This window comes from Equus quagga, chromosome 9, assembly GCF_021613505.1.
Source record: "Equus quagga isolate Etosha38 chromosome 9, UCLA_HA_Equagga_1.0, whole genome shotgun sequence".
NCBI classification, from domain to species: Eukaryota; Metazoa; Chordata; class Mammalia; order Perissodactyla; family Equidae; genus Equus; species Equus quagga.
Window position 1 is genome coordinate 62,561,894 of NC_060275.1, and position 13,445 is coordinate 62,575,338.

General features: G+C 38.9%; 1 protein-coding gene across 1 annotated transcript in view; it reads left to right on the top strand.

The window, feature by feature from the left end:
- Positions 1–13,445, top strand: part of L3MBTL4 (L3MBTL histone methyl-lysine binding protein 4) — a 282,590-nt gene that overhangs the window by 34,472 nt on the left and 234,673 nt on the right. Inside the window, 2 exon segments of the mRNA XM_046671181.1 lie at positions 7,593–7,678; positions 9,790–9,900. Coding sequence (XP_046527137.1) covers positions 7,593–7,678; positions 9,790–9,900 — 197 coding nt within the window.

Genomic DNA, 13,445 nt, shown 5'->3' on the forward strand with positions numbered 1-13,445 from the left:
ATTTGACCTGTTAGCCGTTCTGTGCTGTGCATATTTGACCTGTTAGCCGTTCTGTGCTGTGCATATTTGACCTGTTAGCCGTTCTGTGCTGTGCATATGTTGCTAATTCCCATAGAACTGCATATACATGCACACACACACGCTCATACACCCACATACTCACGAACCCATGTCTTTTTGTCATCATTGATTGTCCTATAAAAATGGGATTGTATTATGTGCATATTTTTCCATCTCCTGGCAAATCTCTTCCAACTCATTAGGTATAGTTCTAATTCTTTCTGTACAAAGGTTACATAATATTCCATGATGTGTTGTATCAAAATTAATTCAGCATTTTCTCTGTTGATAAGCATTTATTAAAAAAAGATGCCTTTATTGATATTTTCTTGGCATTTAGAAGAGAACAGAGCTAAATGTATGTGCTCATTTCTACATTTTAAAAATAGAAGTCTAGCATTCAAACTTGTGAATGAAAGCTAAGTGAAAGTTTATTTTCAGAGAATAAAGCTCTAATCATTGATATTTTTGGAGGTAATAATATAAAATATAATATTTTTTAGTTTTTTGTTTTCTACAATTATTTGTAGAAATAATAGTAACTGGTTTCTCTAGAGTCTCCAGAATCCTCACTTGGCTGGCCATACTTAGCAAATATTTTAGATGTTTGATGAGCACAAAGAAATGTTTTAACAAATTAATGTTTTGATACCCAATAACTATTTAACTGTACTTCATAATTTCCTTGCAAGCCTAAAAATACATTAATAAAATTTACAGTATAAATATTTAATTGCAACGTTAACCATTAACTTTTCTAGGCACGCAAAAAATTTCTATATTTTATATGACACTATTATTTCTTATAGATCGATTCCATTGGTATAAGGAAGGTAAGAGTTCAGAGAAAAATATAAATAAATAATTAATTAATTGAATAGATATTAATTGAATGCCTGCTAAATTTGAGTCACAGCTGGGAGCTGAGGAAATAGCAAAGAACAGTAAAGACATAACGTGAGGATTGTTAAGTTAGTCATAGAACATTACTCGGGAATATTACGTAGTTAGTGAAATTAAGGGAAAAACAGAAGCCAAATAACTAGTGTGTTTTTCTATAATGTTAGCTACTGAGCAAGAGACAGAGAGAAAAATAGAGGTAATTACCCCATCTTGAATGCCTGCCATTTACCAAGCATGGGTTAGATTAAGTAGTGTGGGAACCGTGACCTTTTTGAAGATAATTCTGTTGGGAGGTCAGCCAGTGTAGCACAGATTGGTTGTTTACCGGTGATTTCACTGGACGCAGAAGAGACTCGATTTCCTTACATAGTCTATTCCAGATATACCCCAGGTCAGCCATACTTTGAGCAGAACAATCAATTATGAAGTGAGCTCTTTGACCCATGCCTGGGGTACTGATAGTCCATACTGTGAGTGGAAGAGTTCTCCACACCATATGTGGCAGGATCTGATTGACGATCAAGTAACAAATCTGACATCCTGTAATAAATATTAGGGAGTCTAACTTGTATTCTTTTGCGAGAAAGGATATTTTAACTTTAATTGTGATGGATTGAATATGAATCCAGGACGTCTGGCATCTAAGGCAACATAAATGTGAGGTCAGTGTCAACATGTTTTTTGAAAACAAAATTGAGTGAACCTGAATAAGGCCTAACAGTATTGAGCTCACTGATTGCCCTCCCATCTTGTCTTTCTTTTGTCGTGTACTAAACAGTATCCCACTATCTAACATGGGATAATTAGCGATCACTTGATGCTGTGATTGTTTTCATGAGGAGCCCCTCCGTGTGTGCAGAACCTCCCGCGAGGAGTGGCCACACACAGTCAGTGATGACTTTCCTCAGTCTCTGCCATCAGGAGGCCTGGACATGTGGTTGAGCCACCGCGCCACCTTGCGAGAGCTGCCTAAAACAGAGAAATAAATAAGAAACGTCTGCAGGGCTTTCTTAGAAGATCCAGGCTCTTGAAATGATGGCAAAAACCATCCAGGGCTTCATGGGTACTCATGGTGTGGCCCTCATCCCTCTGTTGCTGCTTTCTCTTGGGCCTAGGGCCTGGCAGCATATAGAGCGCTCACTGAACCTCAGAGCAGCTCTTCAGAAGTCTTGATTTCTAGAAATTGCAAGTCAAGAGACCTGCGCTCCAGCGTGGACTTCATCATTAGTTGTCTCTCCTTGGACAGGTCAGATATCATGCCAGGTCTCACTTTCCCCATCCATAAAATGAGGAGTTAGGTGGCGTGTCCTCTTACGTCCATCTGGCCTGTGTATCTCTGATCAACATTCTGCCTGTTCTAGTTGAACCTTCTCATCAGTAAGACTCTCAGCAGATCCCTTTTTATTACTGATTATTTAACGGTACTATTGTCCATTACTTAAAAATTGCCTGTCCAAGGACACCTATGATTTTTGGTTCTTGGATTGGCCGCTGGTATAATTATGGTTGTCATGCTTCCCTAGTTTCCATGGGACAGGTCACCCAGACCAGGAAGTCAGGAACTTATAGACTTGTGCTACGTATTCATGATCCTAGTTCTTTAGAAAGAATGTTCCAGTGGCAAAATTATGTTTCTGCTTAGGCTCCTTTCCTGGAGGAACAGTAATGGAGGATGCTCTTGTAAGAAGAGCCTGTAACCAATCTCACAATTAAGTTGGCCTTTCTTATATAGAACAAACAGTTGAGGAATATTACATTCGCCTGGTACAGATGGCACACATCAGATGGCCTTCCCTTGACGCTCTCCAGTCTATAGTGATTTGGAACATTAGCCAGTGTGGATACAGGAGCAGCATCTTGTTCTAACGGTACCTATGATACCACCAGCACCAGCAGGCAAACAGCTTTATATCAAGGTTCCATTCAGTATTTTGATGCTAGACCAATATCATTTTAGCTCATACCTCTGTCATTCTTGGGCACCACAATTTTAAATGCAAACTTCTCAAGAAGTACATTTCCTTCATTCAACAAATATTTACCAAATATTTACTGAGTGCCAACAATACGCTGGGCACTGTTCTAGGGTCAGAGGAAATAACAGCGAAGTGAACAGAAAAATTCCTATCATATGGCAGCTTATGTTCTAATAGAGCAAGAGAAACAATAAATATGTAAAATATGGAATACATTAGGGGTGATAAGTGCCATGGAGAAAAATAAGGCAGGTAATGAGGTTAGGAAGGGCACATAGATTTGGCAGTTGGGATGCGGGGTTCTATATTATACAAGGAGGTCAAGGAAAGACTTATGGAGAATGGGACATTTGAGCAAAGCCTTAACAGACATGAGGCAGGGAGTCTGGAAGGTCCATGGGGAGAACTTTCCTGTAAAGGAACAGCAAGTGCAAGAAGTTGAGGAGGGAGGAAGTCTGCTGTGTTGTCGTTAGGATGGGAGTGTAGTGAAAGGGAGAGGCGGTCGCAGCAGTAACGCGCCACCTTGTGTCAGGGCTTGTATGTCACTCTGGTGACTTGCTTTTTCCCTGAGTGGTATAGGAAGCCATTGGAATGACACGGTTTAGGTGTTTTCACTTACAATTCACTTGGTTTGACCTTAAGTTTCTCCATGTTTGCTCCCATATGGGGATATGTATTTGTATCCTCTTTAAGGACTTTTTCTTGACTCTAAATCCTTTCAACTCAAAGCTCTGGAACTGACCTCCACCTACCCTATCTTTCTCACACCACGCTTTCTGTTGCCCCCTTGACGCCTCCATGCCCCCATCCCATGGAGGAGATGATGCACTTTGCCCCATCCCGCATCCCCCGTGCTCTCAGGGCTTCCGCATAACCGTTCTCAGCCGTGTGGAACGCTCTCCTCCCTGAGGGCTCAAGCTCTTCTTCTCCACACACCTCGTCCCTCCTCTTGCTGTCGTCTAGTTGTTCTCTAACATTCATTGAAGATGACTGTCACCCAGGGAACTGCCAGCACCCTGGGGAAGCCAGGGGCCACCTGGCCGGTGCCCTGCTGCGGATTCACTGACCTCAGTGTCTGACACTTTGCCCTGGTTTGGTTCAGCCCCCTATGTCCACAGCCACAGCTTGGACCTCATTTTTCTTCAGGTATTGTCATCTCCAAAGTTTTAAACTCTAATTAGTGTGCAATGAGATGGACACGAATAAATGCAATTATACACGTAGCCCAGTCTCCAATCCAACTGTGTTCCTGCCCTCTCACCCTCGCAATACTACGTGTTGGCCTCCAGGGGGAGCTCAAACTCCCAGTCCCGAGGATGGACCGCCTTGGATCATGGATGCTTTGGGTTACAGTACCGGGGGGAAGCCGTGATTAAGCATGAGGGTAATAGAGTCAGACATAGTTGTTCAAGTCCCTTTTCTTCCACCTCCTAACTGTGTAACACTGGGCAAGCTGCTCGAGGTCTCTGAGCCTCGCCAATAAAATGAGAATAAAAAGGTATACCTCACAGGGATGGATATGTGAGCAATAAATGACAGTATAAATGTAAGTGGAGTGTTCAGTATAGTGCTTACCAATAAGTGGGAGCCAGTCAGAGGCTGCTCTTCTTTGAGACAAGTAAAGAGGTTAAAGGCTATTATTGTTGTTCCACGGGGTGGTCTCGTGTATTTCCTTCTTGTTTCAAGCAGATCTTTAAACTTTTGAAAAGCTTCTGTTATGGTATTGCCGCACAGCTGCGAAGGGGTCTGTACCCTGTCTCTTCCTCTGCTACCCCAATTCTGGCTCCTGAGCCTCGCAGGACTCACGACCGGGCGAGGAGGACAGTGGAGTGGGCGGCTTTGCAAGCCTCCCGAAGCTGCACGACATTTTTTCTTCTTTGGAGTCACTGAACAGAGAATATATATGATACGTGTTCTCCCTATTTTGCACGTATATAGCTCATTCCTGGAGAGTGGCACAGAGGCAGTTGTTGTTTCAGAACCGTTTAAAACAGTCACAGCCTTTTATTTTCACTTACTGATCACAAAATGCGGGGAAGGATAGTTCCTTTCAGAGCAGCATGCCAGGTTTCTTTAAGCGGCTGGAGCAGGACTCACGGCTTCCTCTCTGCCTCATCACGCATCCATTCCTCAGACCACCACACACACTGGCTTCTTCTGTTACAGATCCATTCAATCTGCTGGTGAGGCTGTTAGGGGAGGAACCTCGAGGAGGGAGGAGGGGACCCCCATGCTGCAGGGGCAAGGTGTGAGCCTATTCAGAACCCTCCACGCAGAAGTGTGGAGGAAAGGCAAGGAATGCATTTGGACGATCCTTTAAAATATGAGCTATATATGTAAATGTAAGTGCAGGAATAAGGTCTATTTATATAAGGTATATCATACAATTCATATAGAAAAGGACAAAAAGCAAATAAGAGAGAGCTGTTAAAAAATCCAGCTTAAAACATGTTCACAGAAGTTAGATAAAGCAAACCAGTTGTGAAAGTAAAATAAATGATTATTTACAAGGTGTTTAAAAGAGATATACCTGAAACAAAAAAAATAAAAGTGAAAAAGATGAGCAAAATTTTATTGGGCAAACACAAACAGAAAGTAATAGGATGGCATAAAATTTAATTTTTGGTAAAATGAATCTGAGGCAAAATGCAATAAATATGTCCAAAAGGGAAATTTTCGCTATGATAAATAAAAAATGCAATGAAGATGAACACTACGTGTGCTTTTAGAGGCTAAATAATTTAACATCAAAATGTGAAGCAGAATACCCCATGACCCAACAGTTTTACTCCTGGATGCATCTCAACAGAAATGTATACTTCTAGTCACCTTTCTGGTACTAGAATGTACTAGAACATTCATAGCAGCACTTTCCATAACTGCCCCCGAATTGAAACTATGCAAGTGAGACTCACCAGAAGAATGGATAAATAAATGTGAAATACTCAGTAGTGGAATGCTATACAGCAGTGAAGAGTAATGTTCTGCATGCAGCAGTCTACATGGACCTCATGGTCAGAACGCTGAGCAAAAGCCTTCTACCACACGCGAGCACGTGCTGCATGGTTCTATTTATTAAAAGGAAAAGTGGAACAAAGAGAGCTGATCTCAGAGGTTGGAAGGCTGGATCCGAGCTTCTCTTTGAGAATAGTGGGGTGGTGACTAGAAGGGAGCGCTGTGGGCAGGGGCTGCCCTAGGTTTTTGTTACACAGGGATACTAATTTTGTGAAAAATTTTCAAGCCGTCCACCTGACTGGAGCACTTTAAAAAAAATTTTTTTTTTAGTAAAATGTTTAAATATGAAGAAAAATTATCAAATACTGGAGAACTGTACAGAAAAATTATTTTAGAGATTTTAGCATACTGCTTCAGGCTTTTTGGTTAAATAAAAAGTAAAAGTACTTTTGAATCATATAGCTATTTAGGTTGAATTCATGCATATTGGTATTATACCTTAAAATACATAAGTTATGTGTATGTATGTACTTAAAGACATTTTAAAAAAATTGTTGATACTATCTTATACCCAAAAGAAATCCTAAAGTTCCCACAATAGGAATTGTATAGGCCATATGACATTCTGAAACTACCATGTGGTAAACTAGATAATATTATTAATATTTTAAACAACTACAAAAATTAACCACTTCAGATGTATCTTAAATAAATATGTGGCCAATGATTAAATCCAGTGATAATTACAGATTATAATTAAGATTGTTTTTTAGAAAGTAAAAATGAGAAAAATAAATATTTGGTAAAAGCTTGTCCAGATGTCTAAAGCTGTATTTAGGGGCAACAATGGTAGGTTCATAGTTTTAAATGCTTTGATTATTTAAAAAAAAGAAAAGAAATTAATTATGTTTACAATTCAACTTGGCAAGACAAGTATAAAATAAACCTAAGGGAAGTATAAGGAATGAAGTAATAAGGGTAAAAGTAACAAATGGAGTAATTAGAAACTACAAAAGAAAACAATAGAGCTGATGAACAAATCTAAGTACTCACTCCTTGAAAGGAAAAAGAAAATAGCACAATGATATAGACAGATCTCTGGCAAGTGTAATTAGGAATAATTTAACACAAACAAAAAGAGAAAAAAGAAACCCAATTAGACAGAAAGTTTTTCAACATACAGTGCTTTATGTGATGTTATACCAGTATATAATTTTAAATTGCAACGTAAATATCGAACCTGGGAAATTATGATTACAAAGATTTCATTATGAGCAAAGAACCCTAATCAATGCAGAATTATTGGAGGGATTGGAAAGATGATCAATTCGTGGTTTAAGATCAGACAGTGCTTGTTTTATTCTAACTTCTAAAGAGGACTTCTGGGTGTGGCTTGGCTCTGCCAAGCACTCGAGTCACCATTTGACCTTGGTCAACCTGCTTAACCTTGTTGAGTGACTCTAGGAACCAATGAATGAGTGCGTGCATGCCTGAGAGGGGTGAAACAGCCTTCTCAGAGGTTATCAGAGACTTGTGAGGTGATACCTGTGAAGTTCTTAGCACAGGGGCTTTAAGTAGTGAGCATGCAATTAACAGTAGGTGTTATAATAATGCCTGATAACACCTAAGAACATCAAACGTCCTTTAGTGCATAAGACTCAAAGTATCAATGAGTAATCTTTTGATTTTTTTTTTCAGGTTATCCTGATCCAGGAAATTTTTCCTGGACAGAATATCTGGAAGCTATTCAGACTAATACAGTTCCTTCCAAAGTTTTTAAAATGGTAAGCTTGTATCCATATAAACCCTCAACTTTAAACGATATCTGTGTTGAGTCGTGCCTCCGTGTGGCAGTTTTAAATTATTCTAACTTTTTCTTTTTAAATTCAAGTGTTATTTTCATAACCAGTTTGCTTCACTTTTACTTAAAAATACAAAGGAGGTGACTCATTTCCTGCTGTTCCTATCCCAGATGAAGGAGATGGTCTCCCTCCTTGAAAAGCGGGAGCCCCATGCCAGATGGAGGTGGTGTTGAGAGCCCCTCGTGACTGAGACCTTCATTTCCCACTCTCCTCGCCCCTGAGTGGGGGCTTGGAGCCTTCGCAGTCTCAGGGACTGTTCGAATGTCAATGATGCCATAATAAAATAGGTGAATCGTAGCCTGTGTGTATGATAGTTTGATCCATTTTGAGGGAAACATTGCTTTTAGCATTTGTTAGAATACCAATTTTTGAAGTTCAAATTTGTACTTATATACTTATTCCAGGTTTGGACCAAGTGTAAATTATTTTGTAAGGCAAAGTGTGTTGATAGTATAGAAATACTTGTGTTTTAAACCAGTGGTTTCAAACTCTGTCCCCTTGCAGCTCATGGTGTGCTCCGGGCACCGTGACTCGTCTCAATCAAAGTGTTATATTGTGAGCGCCTACACACTATTTCATCTACTGAGAGTGTTCCAGGGACCAAAAGGGATTTAAAACAAAACGCTGTTTCATTTTTTCAAAAATTGATTATAAGAGGATGGATTAGGGGGAAGAAGAAAAATCAAAGTAAGAAGGCTAGAAGTTCTGGAGAGCTAGAAAACGTTTTAAGAATTCTGAACATTCAATGAGCAAAAACACCAGCTGCTAGTAGTCTCTCTTTCTCTCGCTTTCTGTCAAAACTTCCTTCTACTTTTCCCAGAGGAAAATTACAAGAAAATAAGGTAATGAAAAGACTTAGCTTAAAAAGGCAACTGCTAGACTCTGTCTTGGGTTTTTATGGACTCACTTCAAGTTATGTATCTTTGGCATCCGCAATACGAAACAATTACCACTGGTGTCAGGATGGTGACCTTGGAGAGAACAGAAAGGTTTTCAGAGATCAGAGACCTGACTATAGTCAGAATACTCCATTCAGTAGATGTAAAAATGCATTTTAGAGGGAAAATATGCTCCACAAAAATTGGAGAGAAACAGACCAGGTACTGGAGAAAGATTTAACTGTTGATTGCTGACATATTATGAGGGTTTTGTTTTCCTGTTACCATTTCTAGACCTTAGGAATTCAGTACACTTTCATTTACAGTGAAGTGAGTTGAACACTTTTATGGACAGTAGCTTTCAAAGTGAAATTTTTTGCCAGCCTGTAAACACTGTCAGAGTTGTCTTTTGACTTTGATTTTGTTAAATTTCCTTAGTTTCGATGATTTGGTAAGTCCCAATATATTTTTTTCCCACTCCATTTTCTTTATTATTGCCTGAGTTTCCACCATTATGGACTCCTGGTTCCTAGCATTTTAAGACTTGGAAGAAACCTTAAAGTAACACAGTTTATTAACATACTTATATTACACATGAAGTAACAAAATACAGGTTATGGCTTTGAATTACCGTGTTGTATGATCTGAAAGCAGTTTAGCAGTTGAAATTTATAGCTTTTATCTAAGTATATTTTAAAATGGAGATGTGTAAAAGATCCTGTTTATTCTTTCTAATTACTTATTAAATAATTTTGCCATCTAAGACATACACTCCAAAACTGGGCAGTGGGAATAGTCAATGGATTCTTAATTTATAAGGTTACTTTCAGAAAAAAAGGAAAAGTCTAAACCAATGGGTAAACTGTAATAAGATCTTTCTTTGAACCTTGCTGTGATTGGTAATGATTTTATGATTTAATCTGTCTTTGTCTTTTTAGCTATCTTGAAAATGACCAAAAAATTCTTTATCTTCTCACAGGTTTTTATGAAACTGCAGAAAATAATATCCATGAAGTCCTATGTGGTCTTAAAACTAAATTTCAGTTGTATTAAAGATATGAATGTAAAACTAGAACAATAATATTTTAGAAAAAATTCAGTGGCATATCTGAATTGCTGGATTTTGTGTGAATTTTTGTCCTTGTAATGTTATAGTGGTTGCCTCATGGTTTTCTGCCAAATATGAAACTTGAAGTTGTGGGTAAATGAAACCCCAGGTTACTTCGTGTTGCCAGGATTGCAGATGTTGATGACCAAAGAACAGAGGTACGGTTTTATTACGTCATTGTGTTGGCAGTTTTTCTCACTTTTCCTGTGAGACTGGCATCAGAGCTCTGACTTCTGGCAGAGTGCAGGAGTGAAACTTTGACTGACTGCATCTCCAGTCATGTATCTTTGGGCAGAGAATTCCAGCTGATGTGCCTGTGAAATGGGAAATCTATAGATTAGACATGACTGACTTGAAGAGGGTTTCTAATACATTTCTGTTTAGATTTGCTGTTTAGACTTTATATATTATTCCTTTTCTTTTAAAGCTTTTTAGTGGTATTATTAGATTTTTCTTGAAATTTTTGTCATTAAACACTTTATCAAGAACAACTAAATCTTTGTTTTCTACTCTTCTTTGTCGGATCAAAAAATATAAGAGTGATGTCAGCATGATGGCAGAGTGAGCTTTCCCAGTAATCTCTCCTGCCACCATACAACAAAAAAGACATTCATACTCCAACAGAGGACATCCAAACACAATACAAAGGACATCTGAGAGGCCCACACAGCCATACGATGGAAGTCAGAGAGGCTAGAGCCCCCCTCAGAGGAGCTGGACCAGGATAAGAGAAAATTTTACTCCCTCCCCAAAAGACTGGGATCTGGGACCACAGGTAGCCTCCTGGAGGGAAGGGGTGGGGGAGGGGATGTACGTTTGTGGGAACATCAAAGGTCCCTGAGGGCCTCCATGTCCTAAGGGAATGCCCCCTACCCAGGCAAAAGCTAATGCAGGGGTGACCTCATCAAGCCAACACTCCAGGAGAGCAGATAGGGAGGGAAGAGTGAGAAAACCCTGAGATCACACAGAAGAAAGCACCCCTCCCCTACTCCTACCCAGTGTGACTCCAGCACCTGGGATCTCTGTGGAATGCATAGGGCTCAGAATGTGTGGCTCTTGACCCCCACCCAGTGGCAATAGGTGGTAGCTGCAACCGAATAATACCATGATGTGCAAAAACAGAGCCCGCCCCGTAGCAGTATCAAAAATTATACTAAATCTCCAGACCAGCGAGAAAATGACAAGTACACATAAATCAGTCCTGAGGACACAGAAATATGTAATCTAAATGACAGAGAATTCGAAATAGCTATTATCCAAAAAAGTCAAGTTAAAAGAGAATGTAGAGAAACAATTTAACAAGTTCAAGAGTTACTTCACAAAAGAGGTTGAAACTATAAAGAAGAACTAATCAGAAATATTGGAGATGAAAGACACAATGGAAGAAACAAAACAAAATATGGATTCCCTGAATGCTCAAGAGGACATCATAGAACAGTGAATCAGGGTAATCAAGGATAGACATGTTGAAATGCTCCAGATAGAGGAGGAGAGAGAACTAAGACTAAAAAGAAATGAAGAAACTCCAAGAAATAGCTGACTCAATTAGGAAATGCAACATAGGAATTATAGGTATTCCAGAGGGAGAAGGGAAGGAGAATGGAGCAGAAAACTTGTTCAAAGAAATAATAGTAGAGAACTTCACAAAACTAGGGAAGGAGATGGAAATCCATGTGGAACAGGCTACCAGATCTCCTAGATTTTGTCAATGTAAAAAGACCTACTGCAAGGCATATAGTAGTGAAACTGGCAAAAATGAATGACAAAGAAAGAATACTAAGGGCAGCAAGGAAGAAGAAAATAACCTACAAAAGAACTCCTATCAGGCTTTCCATGGATTTCTCTGCAGAAACCTTACAACCTAGGAGAAACTGGAATGACATATTCAAATCTTTGAAGGACAAAAACTTTCAGCCAAGAAATACTCTATCCAGTGAAAATATCCTTCAGATATGAGGGAGAAATAAAAACTTTCTCAGACAAACAAAAGCTAAGGGAGTTCGTAGCCACGAGACTCCCCTCCCCCCCAGCTACAAGAAATCCTCAAGAAGGGCCTCATACCTGAAAAAAAGGGGAAAAAAGGGTTACAAATCACAGAGTAAGGAGATAAATAGGTAAACAGAATCAGAAGATTGTAGCTATACGTCAGAACAGGTTAGCAAATATTCAATAATACCATTAAAGATAAAGGGAAGGAAAACACCAGAAACAAAGATAATCTTGTCATTTTAATCACAAACTCATAACACAAGATGGAATAAGATGTGAGAAAAACAACTTAGGAGGAGAAGAGGAAAGGGACTGAGTCGGTTTAGTCTAATGATATCAGAGGCCATCAGAAAATGGACTATCTCATCTGCGAGATTTTTGAATACAAACCTCATGGTAACTGCTAATCAAAAAAGCAGAAGAGAGACACAAATAATAAATAAGGAGAAAACAAAGAAACACAACATAAAAAACTACATAACTCAATCGGTAGAGCAAGATACATGCGACGAGAAACAAAGGAAACGCAGGAGAACCAGAAAACAAGTGATAGATGGCAGCATTAAGTCCTCATACATCAATAATCACCCTAAACGTAAACAGATTGAATTCTCCAACAAGAAGACACAGAATGGATTAAAGAACAAGACCCAACAATATGCTGCCTCCAGGAAACACATCTCAGCTCCAATGACAAACATGGGCTCAGAGTGAAGGGATGGAAAATGATACTCCAAGCTAATGGCAAGCAAAGGAAAGCAGGTGTTGCAATACTTATATCAGACAAAGTAGACTTCAAGATAAGGCAGGAAAAGAGAGACAAAGAGGGGCAGTATATAATGATCAAAGGGAGAAATAACACATAAATATCTATGCACCCAACACAAGAGCACCAAAGTACATAAAGCAACTATTAACAAACCTAAAAGAAGATATTAATAATAGCACAATAATAGTAGGGGACCTCAACACTCCACTCACATCAATGAATAGATCATCCACACAGAAAGTCAACAAGGAAACAGTGGAATTAAATGAAAAACTAGACCAGTTGGACTTAGACATATAGAGAACACTCCGTCCAAAAACAGCAGAATACACATTCTTCTCAAGTGTGCATAGAACATTCTGAAGGATAGACCATATGTTGGGAAACAAGGCTAGCCTCAATAAATTTAAGAAGACTGAAATAATAACAAGCATCTTTTCTGATCACAATGCTATGAAACTAGAGATTACTTACAAAAAAAAAGTTGAGAAAGGGACAAAGATGTGGAGACTAAACAACAAGCTATTGAACAACTAATGGACCACTGAAGAAATTAAAGGAGAAATAAAAAAATCTGGAGACAAATGAAAATGATAACATACCATACCAACTCAAATGGGAGGCAGCAAAAGCCACATTAAGAGGTAAATTCATTGCAATACAGGCTCACCTTAACAAACAAGAAAAATCCCAAGTAAGCAATCTTAAACTACACCTAACTGAACTAGAAAAAGAAGAACAAACAAAACCCCAAGTCAGCAGAAGGAGAGAAATAATAAAAATCAGAGGAGAAAAATGCTATTGAAACAAAAAAGGCAGTAGAAAGGATCAATGAAACAAAGAGCTGGTTCTTTGAGAAGATAAAGTTGTCAAACCCCTAGCCAGACTTATGAAGAAAAATAGAGAGAAAGCTCAAATAAATAAAATTAGAAATGAAAGAGGAGA